General features: G+C 43.1%; 1 protein-coding gene across 3 annotated transcripts in view; it reads left to right on the top strand.

Annotated features, from left to right (window-relative positions):
- The window catches only part of LOC119453260 (serine/threonine-protein kinase/endoribonuclease IRE1-like), a 57,488-nt gene extending 41,685 nt beyond the window's left edge, over window positions 1–15,803 (top strand). For all 3 annotated transcript variants that reach the window (XM_049667673.1, XM_037715286.2, XM_049667674.1), the window contains 4 exons: window positions 325–448; window positions 786–853; window positions 3,871–4,183; window positions 9,013–15,803. In XM_049667673.1, the coding sequence (XP_049523630.1) occupies window positions 325–448; window positions 786–853; window positions 3,871–4,183; window positions 9,013–10,202 (1,695 nt within the window). In that variant the 3' untranslated portion in view covers window positions 10,203–15,803. The remainder of the gene's footprint in view (window positions 1–324; window positions 449–785; window positions 854–3,870; window positions 4,184–9,012) is intronic.
- Window positions 15,804–18,644: the final 2,841 nt, after the last annotated feature.

The following is an 18,644-nucleotide window of genomic DNA, read 5'->3' on the forward strand; positions in this document are numbered from 1 at the left end:
CAAGACGCGCGAAAAGAAATTATCACCATGGGTAATAAGATGAAAAGTTCGTGCGCACTTTTGGAAAATGCTGGGCTACGATCGCCCAGCTTCGCTGTTTCAAGCGTTGCGCGGCTGAGTGCAAGGTTAAGCGTTTTTATGAATCACCAAGAAGCATTATATTGGAGTACAGTGCCTTCATCAGTCGAGGGGCAGTGCTATCCTCCACTTGGCCAAATCGAGAAGGAGGGAAAGCTTCAGGTCGAGACTCGTGATGCTTATTCTTCAGAGTGCTTTGCTAATGAATGCCAGCCAGAGTGACCATTCGTCGTTTTCTCTCGGAAGGACGTGAGCGACAGAATTGAGAAGGAGCCGCCAGACAGCGCGGTGGTGCGTCGTCTCGAGCGGGGTGGCTTTGAAGTGGTGCGTGGTGATTGGCGGGACCACATCACCGAGGAACTGCAGAAAGGTAATTGCAGAGGTGTTGCCACCGTCTTTTTTTTTCCTTTTTTTTAATGTACAAAAACAATGAATTTCCTCCATGTCTTGGCATGTAATGCGAGACTGAAGGCTGCAGTTCAGACTTGGCATGGAAATGCCGCAGTGCGTTTTTTGGTTTCTGATTGGCGATCTCCCTCTCCTTGCTCTCTCTTCTTCAGAACCCCTGGGTCACATACTTTTGAACGCGAATGTACAATTTCTTATTGCCACTTTCAGAATACTGCGCAGTCATCTTTTGCAGCTTGTCAACATCCTCTTTGCTCATTCTTGTGTATTCATGTGCCATGGTTGTTACCTTTGTACAGATCTACGCAAATACCGCACTTACAAGGGTCATTCTGTTCGGGACCTACTTAGGGCCATGCGTAATAAGGTGAGCCAGTTTTTTCTTCTTTTTCTGGGTAAAAGTGGCACCTGTTCTTGTCACACCATATCAGCAACGCATATCTCAAGACTACTTTATTTCCTCAAATTTAAGCACCCCTTGCACTTGAACCCTGTTAACCCACCATTTCAAAGATTGAAGAGCCCTTCGCACTTTCCCCAAAATATAAACGCCAATCTTTCATGTGTCTTGAATCTAAACTTGCCTCCCACTTAAGTCATTTGCAGGCATTAGGAAAAGAGGGTTATCTGATTCTGGGGTCATCGTGGCGTGAGAAAAAGGGAGTGAGATTTAATCGAAGTGAATATGGTAATTTTGCCTCTTACCAAATCACTTTTTTTTTCCTATTGCTACTGTATCAATTAGTATCAAGTTAGTACTAGTACCATTTTTATTACTCATAATAATATTGCCATGCCATAAATTGATTCTGGCATTGGTTGTGATGATAGTACAGTCGAAGCCGGATATATCAAATCTTACGAGGATCACAAAAAAGTTCGATATACAGTCAAACCTCGGTATAACGAACATCTATTTTTATTTTCCCATCTTAGTTCTATTGAATTAACGAAACCTCGATATAACGAAATTCTCGATATAACGAAGTTTATCGCTGCAAGTACAACTTCGTTATATGGAGGTTTGACTGTATAGGTAATTCGATATATATAATAAATATGTTATATAAAAATTTTCAAGAGGATTTTACTGCTGTTCGTTATATGTGGGTTCAATATATTTGGGTTCGACTGTAGTAGTAGTAGTAGTAGTAGTAGTAGTAGTAGTAGTAGTAGTAGTAGTAGTAGTAGTTGAAGTACTAGTAGTAGCAGTGACTGTAAAAGTAGCATGTTTAGTATATAGTAGAACCAGTAGGAGTAGGAATAGTTAAAAGTACAGTAGACTTCCATTAATTCGACTCCGGTTAATACGATTTTTCGGTTAATTCGACTCCGACCGAAGGTCCCGGCTGGTGCCTATGCATTTCATGGGGCCAAACTTTCGTTATTTCGATCCTGGAGTTGACGTTTCGCCTGATAATTTGAACTTGACCGGTCAGCACGCACTCACCTGATCCCTATGGTGACCCCGATAGTGACCCCTTTAGTGGCAGTGTCTGTCCCAGCAGAGCTTGGGGGACAGTGAATGATTCATTGAACACACGTCATCTCTCGTCAAAGACGCCTATTTTAGCCTCGCCATGCAAACATTTTTAAGCAATAAACGTAGCTCACAGTGCCTGATTACAGTATTTACCTGATTCTAACGCGAGACTTTCCTTTTTTTTTAAAGAAAATTGGGGCAGAAATGGCCTGCGCGGTGCAATCGGGCACAAAAGCAAAACTGCCGTCTCAATGGTCGTATGCTTTACCGCATAACACGCTGTATTGCGGCGGAGCTGACTAAAAAAAAACGTGTGGCGAAGCTGACTTTAGGAAACTAGCCACCTTCGTGCAACAATTTTTCTTGCTAAAAAATCAGGTGCGTGTGAGATTTTTACTTTATTTGATAGTTTTAATGTCATTCCTACGTTAGTTTATTTACTTTGAACACTCACGCATAAAATGTGGGTGCGCATTTCATTTGAGGGTGCGTTAGAATAGGGCAAATACTGCCAAATGAATCAGGGGTGTGTTATGGCGTTTTTTCCGCATCTTGTTTAGTTCGACCCACTGGATAGTTCGATCAATTTTGGCAGTCCTGTCAAAGTTCAAATAACGGAAGTCGACTGTAGTAGTACTAGCAGTTGCAGTAGTTAGGAGCAGTAGCACCAGTGTTAGTGGTAGCACTACTTTGTACTAGTAGCAGTTGCAACAGCACTGGTGGCGCACCGACTGCCGCTGCAGCTGGCTGCACACTCACAGCTGTTTGTGCCATTGGTACAACCGCGCTCTCTTGCATCCTGTTTTGCTCTGTCTGCGGCCGATGACGTCAGCTTTGGTTTTTGATTTAATGTGGGATCGGACTGACAGCTGTGATTATTGTGCCTGACCTGGAAAAAAAAGAGATGTCAGGATGGCTGGGAGTGATGTGTGCTTCCTTTTGTTACACCGTGTGCACGTTCATTATCCTAATGTTGATCACGAAGCACACGAAATGTTTTTGCAGGACATGTCCAGCAGCAAAGTATGAAATTTATGTCTTTGGGCAGTAATGTTAGGCAGTAATAATAAAGATTTCCCAGTGACTCATAGCCACAACGTTGAGCTTGACAGTGAAGTGGGCGAGCTTGCACACTTGTAGTCATTAGACAGCTTTAGTACATTTTGACCCCCTTCAGGGAATCATGCAGAGGGGCTATAGTCTAATATGCGCATGTCTTTGCAAAGGATTTGAGTACAGCATTTCATCTCACCAATGTGTGCTCAATGCAAGATATTGTGGTGCCATCTGGCAGACGGAAATATAAGTACTTTTGTGGCAATGGCGCCATTTTGCGTCTGTGAATATTTTCGAAACCTAGTGACGGCAATCAACAAGCTTGCAACAACAATTTTACTAATGAACCTGACAACAATGTACCTAATTTGTCATGTTCGACCATCATACCATATTGTCACGTAGTAGTGACGCTGAAGTAAACAGTCGTAAAACTGTGTATGACGAAACTGATTCTTTATTGGGCGAACCTGTGCCCACAAAAGCAAGCTACACTCAAAGCACAACGAAAGCAGCGAATACAGTCGGCGGTCGTCGAAAATCTGATCAGCGACGAAACGCGTCGGCTTTTATACCTGAGTCATCGAAGGTTCCAGAATAATCCCTGGTACGCGCGTGTCTTCCAGAAAGTTCTAGACAATTCGCGTCACTCATACAATCAGATAACATAAGCGTCGGTGAAAACAGGCAACGGAAAGAAGCATCTATAACGTTCTAGAAACTTCCGATACAGGCGCGTCCTGCGCCGAGCGATAACGTTTAACATTTGTTAGCCGGTGGAAAGAGGCCATCGGCGAAAGATAAACTTATGTATACGTGTCAATATCTGACCCTGCCTCTTGCAGAAGCACCATTACCGGGAGCTGCCGGAGGCGCTGCAGTCCGAGCTGGGTACTATCCCGGAGGAATTTGTTGGCTACTTCACGTCGCGGTTCCCGCAGCTGCTGCAGCACACGTACCTGGCCATGCAGGAGTGGCGCGCCGAGGCCACTCTGCGGCCGTACTACGCACACGACGGATCGGCCGAGCTCCGGCTGTCGCAGGCGCACCAGCCCCCGCTCCAGGGGGGTCCCTCCTTTCCCTGGCAGTGGCGGCGGCGGAAAGCAGACACCGCCAAGCTCAAAGACGGGGAGGGAGGAGAAGCCTCGGCTGCAACTGGTGAGAACAAGATGATGACCTGGCACGTTGTTGAAATCGACCGTAGTGTTGTTGCTTCAAGCGCTCGTCTGGCAGAACACATCTTTAACACCTTTGTGGTCGTGAGTACTTCACGATGCTTTGCAGTCGTTCTGGTCAGGAAGTGGTTTCACATTTTGGATGCAGCAGCACAGCAAGAGTAGTCAGGTGAACAGATTAGGCGTATCGTAGCTCCTGCTGTGATAAGAGGTACACGCGTGTACAATAAGGAATACATACCGTATCCAGTGACAATTGCCCCTTCCCACTCCTGGTATGCTTCACTTCTATACTTCACGTATGCTTCTCTGCGTAACCTGGTGTATTGAGGCGAAGCTGACTTTCAGGAACCGGCATTATGCAACGCGTCGTGCTTTCTCAGCTTCCAAGACATTGGTGAGGATTACAAAGGTGGAGTCGGCTCTATTGCTAACAGCGGTGAATTGTTTCAATGAAAAACACGGCACCGAACAGAAAGAAGCGTGGTAGCGAATGTTGAAGTAGCTAGGCCTAGCATTGCCGCGGTGGTGGCTACGGGTGCTGGCGAATCTGCGTGCGAGAGCACCGGTTCGAGGAGGCGAGATAATAAAAATGGCGGTGGTGGTGGCTATGATTTACGCCGTTTCGTACCTGTGGTCATGGCAAAAAGTCCGTAAAATCAGACAGCGAAGGTTTTTTGCAGCCTGAAATTTCTGACGTTTTTATACATTGACTTTATGGGAGACGTGGCAGTGCCGCGAAGACGTCCAAATTATCGGGCATGTCAGAAAAATCGGCTGTCCAGAAAATCGATTGTCGGACTGTATTTGTTACATTCTGATCTCTGCAAGAAATCTTTTAAATTTACCTCATCATATCTGGTGTATTGTAATATCCATGTTTGTTATGTGTAGGTTTCATTGCAGTTAATTTATCTGTATCGGATTTTTTTTTTTTTATTCCTGACGTTCTTGTACAGTGTAGCCTCCAGCCAGCATCACGTGGGTAATCAGCCCCCACGTTTTCTCCAGGGTCCTCTTCATTGCTTTCTCCTCCAGTGCGCTCATTTGAGGTTGTTGTTGCTGGTTGTCTGAAAGCAGGCTCGGCAGTAAAATCATTTTCAGTTTTTTTTTTAATTTCGCGGGTTCTTTCAGTAAAGTGATTGCAGAGAAAAGATTTCCATTCTTTCGGTGCGGCATACCACGAAAAGCACGTGCGAAATTATTTTGAGTGTGCTGCTGAAAATGCTGTCCTCATATGGGGAGACGCTGTGAAGTCTAATTTTCAATAGTTGAGAAGAAGTTCCCGAGAGGTGCTGTAACGGAAAAAAAAAAAAAAGAAGAAAGCAGTGTACACAAGCGCGGGCTCGTCGGGCGCTTCTCAATATCTTACCAGATCCAATGTTATTGCACGTCGAGAGGGGGCCAACTCACGATCGTGGAGCGCTTAAGAAATGGCCACTCCAGTGACTTTTTCGTCAATGTTGGAAAAGTGGTTGTTTTAGATTTCTATGAACCTCCTGTGACACGGAAGGTATAGTTCGGTATGTCTAAAAAAAAAACAAAAAACTTGGAACTAAATCTAAGTGCGCGAAAAGCAGCAGCACATCGAAACCAAAACTGAACTAGACAGCGTAGAGGGATGCTTCTCACGAAGTCAGTGGTGGTATCAGAAAAAGCTTTTGCCAGAAACTGGATCGCTAGTCCTTTCATCTTGGGACAGTGCGTTCAACACAACACATTCCTAATGTTCTTGTGCTACACAACTCTCCTTGACAAAAAATAAGGAATAAGAAGAAAATTGCCTTAGAAAAAATGTGTTGCTACCGAAACCTGTAAGCTAGTAAATAAATGTTACACAGTCACACGTATTCAACAATTAGGGACGTTTGGCGTATTCTGTATGTGCCATGACTCCAGTAAGAGTCTTTTTTTTTTACGGCCGGTTCGTCTGTGTTTGAAGTCCCGGCAGGTTACAAGAACACACCAAACAGGAACAGTTGTTCAAAGGGCAACGTCCTCACCCCGTATGACTGAGGGAAGAGGGGTGACAAACAATAACTGTAACCTCCGCTCTTCAGCATCGACACCACCAGCCCTAGTCCATGCGCTTTCTTTGTCGTCCCAACCTGTGAGCAATAACAGGAAAACAAGCCTACCAGCCTAAGCACAACCTCCTCCCTTTTTTGCAGTCAAATGCCAATATAATGAAGTTGCATTTGACGCAAAATAATTTCATTATATTTGATGTTTGTTATAAACGTACACGTTGGCACCAGCTAAGAAAAAAATCACAATTGTTTGCACGGAGGAGAAACGCAAATTTGATGCCTTTGTTGTTTCAACAAAGGGTCTCCTGTTGATTTTGATGGCTTGTTGGTGGTTTTCCGTGCCGACACAGTGCATCCGAAGAACGTGTAATTACAAACATGCTTTCAACGATTGTTAATATGCAACTGTGCGGTTGGTCTGATCACATTGGTTAGGAAACTGTGGGTTAGTCAAGGGCAAGTCTTGGCCAAAACTCCAATGTGCGTCCTGAATGTGCTGTTCTTAGTTCCTCCTGCTGAGTGCTTTACATTTTTGCTACAGTAAAATCTCGGTCATATGAATCTCGCGGGGTCGCGTGAAATATTCGTATCACCCAAAATTCGTATCATGAAAACATACGCAAAATCAAGGGAATATGAATTTAATAATCAGCAAAAATGACTAATAGTGGAACCCCATTGATGCGTTCCTTGCTGCTGCGTTTTCCCGGCTGCTGCGTCGCATTTTCGCGGTCCCGACCTAAATTCTACATTGACTTCCATGTATTAAGTTCCCCTTGAAACTTCGCCAATCTGTAATTTTCCTGTATCTTACGATGCTTTTCAATGTGGCGGTCACGTAAATTTAGCGGTGCAGCAAGCTTGTGCGTTGCAACAAGCGACTGGCACGTTGCTGATACGGCGCGGCCGCGCGGGCGCCATATTTTGAAAGTGATCTGCGATATGCGCAAGGTGCGCGCCCGCACGGGCCTCATGTTCACAACGATCTGCGATGTTGACAAAGTGCACCTAGTGCCGGATAGCTTAGTATGCGCCATGCTTCGAAGTGAGAGACAGCGCAAAGGTCAATTCGCTCGCTCCTGCTGCCGCGCTTCCTTACTCCATCGTTATGACAGCGAGTTTCCGCGATCATCGAGCGAGATGTGTTCGTGTTTACCTGTGCGTGCATCACACCATGCTTGTTAATTTAGTTAGTAAGCGAATGTTTACAAGTTTATACGGCCGATAAGCTACTATCCTTACTTTGTACAGCTGTCTACTAATTTGCTATAGCAATCGTTGCTTCACGGACCGGGCGCACAAAGAAGTGCGCGCACGTGATCTCACGAATGTTTTTGCACGCCACTGAGCACCTCAGCACGTCGAGTGCAGGGAGCGTTTTGGCCGTAGTGGTGGCTGCTGCCGCGGTCGCGTTGGTGCAGCGGTCCTCGTCTTATTTCCCGCTGGTCAAAGCATCAGCTAGGCTGTGATGTGGTCCGGTCCGCTCGACGGGGGAACCAATGAGAGATTGCGTAGTCGCGTGACGTAGCCGGTTGCTTGGCGACTATGGATCCCACCCAGATGCCACTGTGCCGGCTTTTCTGTGCTGGTCACTCCGCTGGCTCGGCCGCCGCCACCTTTGCTCACGCATTGCTGCACTGTAGCATTGCAGATCCGTAGCAGTGCAGCAACGTGTTCATAACAGCTGATGTTTATTGTATTGTGAGCAATGTATTTCGGCCAGGGAACGTTACGAATTCGTATCACACTGAAATTCGTACCAGCCGTGATCGTATCACCGGGGTTTTACTGTACCAGAATGCATACCTTAGCTGTGAATGAACAAATATTTGCTTCACTGCATCTGTTAATTGCCTCGGGTCTTGTAATCTCGGTTTCATTATTATTATTATTATTATTATTATTATTATTATTATTATTATTATTATTATTATTATTATTATTATTTGATATGAGAACACACATACAATGCACATAGAGAGAGAGGGAAATGGGGAAAGAGCAGGCTGGCAACTGCCGAGAGGGGCTAGAAAAGGAAGTTGAAGTCAATAAAATGTTCATTGAAATAAAGCACAGCCAACCAAATTTCGGATTTACTTTGGTATATTCATTTGAAGTCTAGGCTTGGCTGTATCAAGAACTTCTGTAAACCTGCACTCTGCCACCATCCATTGTTTAAGCTGTGAAAGGAGCCTAGTTCACACTGAAATTTGCTAACTAGGCTCCTTTCTATAAAACGTTGCAGTTGCAACTAGGCTATACTGTAAAACATTGCAACTAGGCTCCTTTCAAACAAAACATTGCCGTTCAATACCTGTCTCTGCTAAGCCATAGGAACCGGAGTTCAAGGTTGATAAAGCTGTATGTAATCTTTCCCCGTTGAGGAGGGGAACATTACTTAGATATGGCAGAGGTGACATTCCACTCATACAAGATGCATCCAAAGAAACATTTCTTTCTGGAAAATATCTACAACAGACTGGAATGTACCATGGGTTGCATTTTTGTTTACTGTGTTGTTTGTTAACATGCACAAGTTTAGCACTGTTTAATGCGCTTTAATGCCAGGCACATTATGCACCACCATTAAAACTTTTTTGAGGGGCCTCTTTGCCAGGCCCCAGCTCCACCTCACTGGAAATCACTACTGTGCCAACTGACACGAGCAGCTGTTCCGTTTTGCCATGTAGACATTGTACGGTGTGAAGGATAGCACAGTGTGGAAGATCAATGTTGCTAACTTTTCGCAGCTTACGTCCCTGACTTTCCCATTCATTCTTAGGTGTGGAGACCGCAGCACCATTTGACCGGCCACCGGACTCTACAGATCCTCGTCCGCCTTCAGACTTGGGCAGCCCGCAATCTGCCAACAGCGTCAAGGAACACCGGAAATCTTCGCCAAGAAGATTGTCTCCCAACAGTGCCTGGCGTGTTGACGTTGCCGACACCAAACCCCAGGTGCTCGAAACAATTCCCAGTGGCGAGTACCTCGAGAGCACAAAGGCCGTCATTACAGTCGACCGCGTGGAGGCCTCGGAACCTGATACCGTCAACGTTGGTGCCAGTGCAGAACGGGCAAGTCTTGGCGCACCAAGAAGCGCCGTTGTGAGGCTTTCCAACAGCGGCAGTCCCAAGCGACGTTCCCCGAGCCGTGACACCAACTGGCGTAGCCGCAGTCCCGTCACGGGCGGGGAACATCGGGATTTCATTCGAGACGCTGACGGGTCTTACACTGCTGACGATGTGGTCGAACCTGATGATTTCTTGAGGCGTAGGACGAGACTTAACAGTGCGAGTCCGAAGCCAACCAGATTGAACCGGAAGCACAGGTCGCCGAGTCACAACACAAACTGGCGTAGCCGGAGTCCTAGTGTCGCCGCAGAAAGCCAAGAGCAAGAGAGCAGGGCAAGCGATGACAGTGCAGTCCTAGGTAGCGCAGCGTCCGGTGCAGCAGAGTTGCGAAGAGCCTTGGCCAAGCACGCCAACAGCAGTCCCAGACCGGTTGAAGCGGACAAGACACAATCTTCTCCGAGTCGAGATACAAACTGGCGTAGTCCAAGTCCAACTGTTCCCAAGAAATGCCAGGACTCACAAGAAAGTCCCAACAAAGGTATCACTAGGGAAATGCCCATTGACGAAGCTGCTGTGTGTGAAGTGGCCAGCGATGAAAAGGTTGCCAGCAAAGCAGCTACCAACTCGATTAAGAAGCCCATCATTCATGTTGACGAGAAGACTTTGAACGGTGACACCTCCTCTCTCAAAGCAAAGGACGTTGCTGACGTGCCACATCAGCAACAACCCGACGACCTAACTAAGGACGTCGGAGAGTGGCAGGAAGTCATGCGGAGACAGTCTCCTTCAAAGCAGTTGTTTCTACCGGTGCTAACCGTTTTGCCCCGGCGTCGCCGTAGTTTTTCAGCCGGTGAAGGTGCTGCCGATGTTCTTGCTACTGTCACGTTAAAGAAAAACTGAAGGGAAACTGGCTGTGTTCGTGCTTAGAAACTGGTTGCTTGGTTTCCACTTAGCAGCTCCTTGTCGACGTCCGAAGCCCTTTGACCTCGTCTGCAGTTGTTGCCTTCAGAAATGCACGTAGATGTTGAGAAGGTGTGCTTTGAAGGTGGGAAGTGTGCGTATGAGATAAGACAGAGTTATCTTTTATAGGTGTCCAACCAAGCCTTCAGCACAGTACCTCGATGTTTGCAAGCCACTGGAACATTGTAACGAAGTGCTCAAGTGTGGTACAAAGCTGAATTAGTTTCCTGCTCTTTGAAGGCTGCTGCTGACGGCTTAGAGCGATAACTGCATGGGGAAGTGGGAAGTATTTGGGGCGCCCCCTATGGTGTTCCAGAATGATGTCGTAAAGTGACTTCACTTAAGTGGGAGCTTTCAGTGCACGTCGTATCGGGTCTTGTCTGAAATAGCGCGATAAATACACAGTGCGTCGTACAGACTGGAGTGTAGTGCGGGTTATATTTTGGTTTAGTGTTTGTGTCATTCGTTAAAGCGCACATATACAACACTGTTGAATGCCCGAAGTATTTGCAAGCGACTGCCGTGGGCCCTGTTCGTGAAACTGCCCTTTTGCATGAAATCGGCGCACATTGCCTTAGCTATGAAGCTTGCATCTATTCCAGTCAGTTTCTTTTACCTCTGTTTCACTTGCTTTGAGCTGAATTGTCTGTTGAAGGGAGATAGATTGGACACGAATAAATTGTACGAACGTGGTTTTAATAGCGCCTCTCCTGAGGCTTACTACAAAGGTTTGATTTCTTCAATCATCTGTGTTCATCGCCGCTTTTTCTTTTCCTCGCTTTCTGGGACCAAGTGGTAGTATTTCTAGCCTGTGCACCAGTAAACATAAGTTCAGGTAGAGATAGAGCATTCAAGTATGATTCTTCGTGCCTTTTAGCTCTTTCGCAAACTCTCTATAGGTGGGCAGGTGTTCTATACCACAAAGAAAGTGACAGGTTTGATAGCCACACGAGCTGAGAATAATCTCGAATTGTAGATCATGGACAAAGGGGTGCCCGGTGATAGATTGTGTATGCCGATTTATTTACTGAAAACTTTGTTACTGACACTTGCACATTATTTTACAGACGAATGCACCGATTATACACAACTACAGATATAAGTATCGTATGACTAGCAGGCTTTCAAGTACTATAGTCTTGCGAAGTTGACTATATAGATAGAGAATATTTAAGGCACTTAGTTTCAGGATGTACACTTAGCTTCATTTACTCTTTCTTCCAGTGCAGGGGTCATAGAAATCGTGGCATTTTGACTATGACTAAATCTCTGTGCTATGCACTGAATGACAAAAATTTGTTAAGGGTGTTCTGGAAGCAGACTGCAAACACATACCACCACCTCTGTTATCCCAGGTGTTAATAAAGAAATATTGTGCTAGTAACATTGGTGTTCTTGGAGGCTAGAGCAATACACTCGAACCTAAGTTGTTCTTTAATGGCTTTCTCACTTCGACAAGCACCGAGAAACCTACATTAGGTCTATTTGTAGCTTCAATCTGCTTTTGGGTGTAGGCCGACTTTCCTATTCTTGTGTCTGTAATATTCACATCTTTAGAGGCCAGACCGTTTGGGTTTAATGCAGGGTTTCTGCTTGAACACCTGAGTGAAAAATGTACTTTCGGGTTTGCTGTATCACTTTATAGTCACGGTGTTGTTGCTATGTGCATACTGCCTTGGAAGTGCTCTTGAATCTGTAGATATAATAGGTAGGGATTATTTTTTCTCATAACACAAGGCAATGAACAGGGCACACCTGTCTGTTGCCTCTCTTGCTGTTTAATGCATGAAAGATCTGCTAACTGTTCTGCTCAAGATATGCTCAAGGAGTGTTACGACTTATTCCTGTCATTCATGTTTTGCTACTCCTAAACTTTCTTCAGGTGACTGTCTGCTTCTATTACGTGCTTGGTGGCATTGCTGGTAAGTTTGGTAACATCCAGGGCAAATGAAGTGGAAATACTTTCTGGCATGTTATTTATTATTATTATTATTTTTTTTTTTGCTATTGGAGTCGTGCTCTAGATAGGCACAGATTTCATATGACTTGTTCACACTAACTAATATCAAAATTGAGAAAACAATTCCCAGGCAGGTACGTGTTGACCTAGTACAGTCAATGACCACTTTTGTCACCATGATAATAGCCGGGGAAATCTTAGCTTCCTTATTATTTATTTATTGTTTTTAACTGTTCATCTCTGTGTTCTGTACAAGGAGTCTTTAATGGTACAGTGAAAGGGTGAAACTGCGGGCAGCACAGGTGGATGATGATCGACAAAATTGTAAACAGTACGGTTGGGCGATGGAGTATTTCACTACTCACTGTGGCTGAGCTGGCTTTCGTGACTGGTTGTGTATGTGTCGCAGGGATTAGTGATCTAATAAATCTTTCGGTATTCACCCACTTAAATTGGCACATGACTAGGAGGTTGTACCTGTGGGGCTTGCCAAGAGAAGCAAACCTTTTCGTTGTTCGTTAATGACTTCACGTCAAGCATCTGGCTATTATTCGGTGCACAGAACAAGATAGAACAAGCTGTTGAATTTTTTATAGCTGTTGCCATCTCGATTAGAATGTGACATTTGGCCACATAGGCAAGTCTAAACGGCAGGATCCTTCTACATCCCTATATTTCGTGTCATCATTCTAACTAACCGGTGGGTTTCGTTTGTGAAATGTCAGGTGTTGCCTTTCCAGAAATACTCCTGAAGTTTGACTTTAGGAATCTGATGTTTACAACCACTTTTTAATCACTTCTCTGCATTGTTTTTTGGTTCTCTTACAATATTTAATCTTGGTGATCACTCAATTTGACTTTATAAATCCAATATTTATGATCACTTTCAGTTACTCATTCTTTGCATTTCTTGGTTCTCTATTATTACTTCTTGTGGATTGCCCCATTGTAACTTCGCCATGTGATATGTATCGTAACATGGCCAAGTTACATGTAACTAAGCCAACATGTGGCTTTGTTACATGCATTGAGTTGCCGGGATTTATATTTGGGGCCACATTCTTATGCCTTGTTGGCTATCGACTTCTTGTATATACCATGTTACTGTATTTTCACGCATATATTATAACACACCCCCAATTACAACCCTCAGATAAAACAATGTTTCCTTCATGTCCTTTTAAAATCAACAGGGCGCAATTGTCGGCTCAAGATAATGCTCTAGAAGCAACCTTTATTTTGTATTTTCATACGCTGCTTCTTTCACTGGCAATGTCTGTCAAAGCACGGTGTGGCTTCACAGCAATGCAGTGTGTTGAGCGCGGTTTCGTGACAACATGCTTAGCATTGCCGTGAAGCGACACCGCAACGCACTTTGTACTTAAGTTTCTTGAATTCTTGGCGCGAGTTATGTGCACGTAAATATGGTGTCCCACCGTGTTTTCTTCCTGCCCTACATCTCATTTTTGCTTGCAAGACAGGTATTGCTTTTTTTTCATGTGTACGACTATGTTGCATGTTGCATGAAGTTGTTTACTTGATTCATATACATCAACCCGACAATCGGCCATTCAAGATGTTAGCACGATTGACTGCGCACGTACAAAACACAAACCACATGAGGGAACGTGAACAGGACAAGCGCAAACTAGCCATCTCTTTCAGCACTTGTGTGTATCTGACTATTACAAATTCCTTCCTTTCCATCGTGTCTTTCTCTGCTCTGTGCTTGTCCACATTCAACACCTGCTTAAGGTAGGTCCTCCACCAGAGCTCAGTGTAGTTATCTCGTAATAGTTCTTGTAACTCGGAGTTCTGTGGAGTTCTTGTAAGTCAGTGGAGCTCTCGCAACTTGTAGTAATTGGAGACACACAAGTTCTGAAATAGACTGCTAGTTCGCGTTCATCCCGTCTGTGTTTCCTTGTGTGATTTGTGCTCTTGTGCGCAGTTTATTATGCTAACATAAATGCACCAACTAGCACACCAAGGTATCTTAGCCATTTGATATGGCAGCTCTATTTGCACAACCTTCTATAATGTGTGCATATTGCCTTGCGAAAAGATATCACTTTTAACTGTTGTCACAGTCATCGCTAAAATTTAGCTCCTGCCATCCTCCTGCTTTGGACGGCATTTGATTTGTGTAAACTGCATCACGAGAAAAAGATTTTTGACAGCCAAGTACTGCCAATAATATTTGTAGCGATATATCCACTAAGAAAACGGAGATGTCCAAATTTTCTTTGCCTCTGTTCATGCGCTCCAACTTCACTGAGATCGTGGAGATTCAGTGGAAGTTCGTAAACACGTTTGGTCCTAGAAGGTCGTGGTTGATGGTGCCTTTTTGGTTTAAAAAGTAGTTCTGGTCTGAGCATCTCGTGTTGCTTATATTTTGTGGACAGTTTAACGTGGGACATTACAATTTTTGGCTGTCTGGAAAGTAAATACTGTGGGAACAGCTGATGCTGGGATTATGTATGCTTTTGTCTTTTAAAAGTAACCTGCACTGTAATATTGTGTGGGCTTTCTTTGCTTGCCACCTGCCTTGACAGAGAACGGCAAGAACGAACCTAAAATATTTTTATTTTTTGATATTGTTTTAATCCTATCAGATTTTCTTGCTTTATACTCGGCAGGGACACACTGGCAACCAAAATCATTAATTTTTTCTTTCCTCTTGTGGGTTTCCTATCGTTGAAACTTCTGTCGGTTTGCAACACATGTACACACAATGCACTTTGTGCAGTGATGTTTTGTCTGTATTATTTGAATGAAAAGTCGTTTGGGCACGAATGGACAATGTGCAAAATGAACTATAATGGGATCTACCGGTGTAATGTCTACATATCTTTTTTTCCCTGTGTTATCAAGTGTGCATCTTCACTGCGTTACCTGTAATATGATGATCTTTGAACACGATTTGTGGTGTAGTGTGAATCCATGTGGTACGGCATTCGTCTCTCTTTCAATTCGCGCAGCAGGCATTATAGTTACAGTCGGGATTTATTTTAGTAGCATCACGGCTTGCTAATAGGCGTGACTTTCAAGTTAGGAATTCCACGAAGCTGTGGAATCCTTAATGTTGCGACATCACGAAGAGTTGCACGACAAAGATCTTTTATAAGGGCCATGATCGTGATATAGAGCTTGTGGTCTATACGCATGTGCTTTTATTTTTGAATTGGGGGTGTTTGATTTGAGTGTTTTTTATTATATTTCTCGCAGTCTGCTAAATTTTCGTGGGGCACTGCATACAATTAGCAGCTGCCATTATTCTCAGAACTGCTGCTGAAAATTTGCCATTATGGAAATGCTACTTTGGAGTCCTAGCTGTAATCACTTTAGCGAAGCGTGGTTTGGCCGTTTTTGTGCGAGCTACTAGAGGACATTTTTTTTTCGTTAGTTCTTGTTCACTTATTGCTCGTTTGTCATTGAAGAGGAATGTTATGTACATATTTTTGCCTCATGTGTAAATACGACTTGTTATATGAATACCTTTTACTCTTATGATGTTGTGGTCGTTATTGGTGTTGTATGCACGTGATGGGAAATGGCCATGCATAAAACTTTTTTTAGCTGAATTATGTGTGCATTTCCATTCATTGGTTCTTGTAAACAGTTTGCTGTCATCTTTAATGACTTGCATGTGATAAATACTTTTAGGAAAAAACAATACCAGGGGCATTCTAAAGGTACTGAGATCCTTATTTTCTGAAAACTTTTTTTTTTTCATTAGGTAAAGGCTTAAGGCCTCTAAGCCCTAGAAAAAATGTTCTGGCAAGTGTCTGAGCACACTAAACAACTTACTCTAATGATACCTGTTTCTATGAACTTGTTTCAATTTCGGTACACAGGAAATGGATGCATCATGACAATATAGACAGGCTTTCTGTATTCCTGCGCTTACTGTGGCTGGCACATGCAAGCGCAGCCAGAAAAAACACGGGCAGGAGTAGGACTGTCACTTTTCATTGAGCAACGTCGTCGCACCTTGGCTTATTGCCATACGATCACACCAAATTTTGTTCTGTGCCATGATGTTGCGAGAATTTCCACAGTGCCCAGTCTGTCATCTGGAGTTAATGTACTAGTAGTACCAAATTAAAATGTCTTATGTATTTTCCAACCCTTGTACTTCCTAAGTATAACAAGTTAATGCCAATTTAAGACCGAGAACAAGTTAAGGACCGCACAAAGAGCGATGGAACAAAAAATGTTAGGCCTAACGTTAAGAGACCAGAAGAGAGCGGTGTGGATCGGAGAGCGAACTGGGATAGCCGATATTCTAGTTAACATTAAGAGGGAAAAATGTAGCTGGGCAGACCATCTAATGCGTAGGATGGATAACCGGTGGAACTATAGAGTTACAGAATGGATACCAAGAGAATAGAAGCGCAGTCGAGGACGGCAGAAAACTAGGTGGGGTGATGAAGTTAGGAAATTTGCAGGCGCAAGTTGGAATACGCTAGCGCAAGACAGGGGTAATTGGAGATCGCAGAGAATAGAAGCATATATAGAATGAATAAATGAATAAATGAAGAAAGAATATATAGAATATAGGCTGATGATGATACTTTCTAAGATGCCTTCCTTTTGTGCACATTAAGCTAGTGATACGAGTTTCTAAAAGTTCGAAAAATGTGTGTCAGCACTCCTGTATATTTGGTTGGGTTCTGCAACAGAATATGAACTGAGCATCAGTTGATGAAGATAAGACATATTACGTACCTCGTAGTGCATCGCAGCTGCAGTGAAATTAGTTTTGTTAGTAGTGGAACTCAAGTTTGGAGAAAAGCGGCGGATGCATTGACTCCAACTCGGTGTAGTACAGTTGCCGCTATGTAAAATATTGTGACTTTAATGGCGGTTGAAATTTGAGAGGATGCCTTGCAGCATTGCAGCCTCATCTGAAGAACCAAGCATGCAGTGTTGTTGCTAGAAATGCACCAATAATGAATCCCATGCTTTAGCTTAGGAAGAGCGTTTGAAGGGTAGAACCATTTTGCCAAGCATGGACTGAACTGATTTTGAAGAGGTTTGTTGCATTAAAAAAAAAGAAAGAAACCTGCCATCCATTGTAAGCAGATTATTGTTAAGTTAGGCCTTCAATCCTTTTACCAAATTAATCGCTGAAGCTGAAAGTATATATAAAAAAAAAATCAAGCTTACAATTCTATCAAGCTTACAAAACTATCAAGCTTACAATTCTCTTATATCTGTCTGCAATTTAAACAAATGTCTCCAATACTGAGAACAGCATTGATTAAAAACTTTAAAGGAGACAAAATGATATGTAGTAATAGACATTGCATTGAAATGAACTAATAATTTATGAATAGCGCTTATGCAAAACTCTCATAAACAATGTAACAATGTCGCATATTCTGTAAACTAATACATCACAATGGTGATCTTTAGGCACTCTAACAGATACAGTTTGTCAGTTTTTTTTTTTTTTGGTGGGGATAGTTGTAAACTTGCTGGCTCAATAATAAAAATATATATATATATTTTCATTTTTAGCAATTTTCGCAATGCAATGAAGTCCCTAAATCTAAGTTCTGGTGGTTAATGGGATATAACTTAACTGTGAATGAAAGAAATATGAATTAGGGATTGAACATAGTTAAGTATGGAATATTCTAGTTGAGATTAGGGAAATTAATTGTGGATTTGGGAAGGCTATTATGAAACTGCACAGGTCACTAGCGGTCATTTAGACTATCGGAATGGGGGCCAGTTGTGAAAGGAAATTTAGTTTACAACTGAAATGATCATCATCATCACCATCCTCGTCATGATATCAATAAGGGGGGAGCATGATCAACAAATTAAAGTACAGAACTTAGTCACTAATATAAAGAATAAGAATAATGTATAACAAATAAAAAAAAAATTAGAAGGAATGCTATACAACATGTTTTAAAATTTATCAACAAATTATTGGATCATTGTAAACAAACAGGAAGGGGATAACGATGGCATGTTAACACACACACACAAAAATAAAGGGTACAGAAAGTGATAAATGTCATGAGCGAAAAGCACATGATAGCCAAAATGTCTTGTTCATAAGTTAACTCTCTAAATATTGAAGGATTGCATTCAGTGATAATTATTTCGGGTAGCATATTTCATTCTACTATGGTGTTGGGCAAAATTGGGTCGTTCAAGGCATTGGTATAGTACTGCAGAGACGTTGCAAGGGACGCTGAGAACTGTACCCATTGGGAGCAGGGTGCGATGTAAAGTTAGAAAATATATATATATATATATGCAGTCGAACCCGGATATATCCAGCCTACGTATAGCAGATTATTGTGTATAACAAAGAGCAGTAAAATCCCCTTGAAAATTTTTGTATGAAATTTTGATTCTATATATTGAATTACCTATATATCGAACTTTTGTGTGATCCCCTT

This window comes from Dermacentor silvarum, chromosome 5 (genome assembly GCF_013339745.2).
Source record: "Dermacentor silvarum isolate Dsil-2018 chromosome 5, BIME_Dsil_1.4, whole genome shotgun sequence".
Lineage (NCBI taxonomy): Eukaryota > Metazoa > Arthropoda > Arachnida > Ixodida > Ixodidae > Dermacentor > Dermacentor silvarum.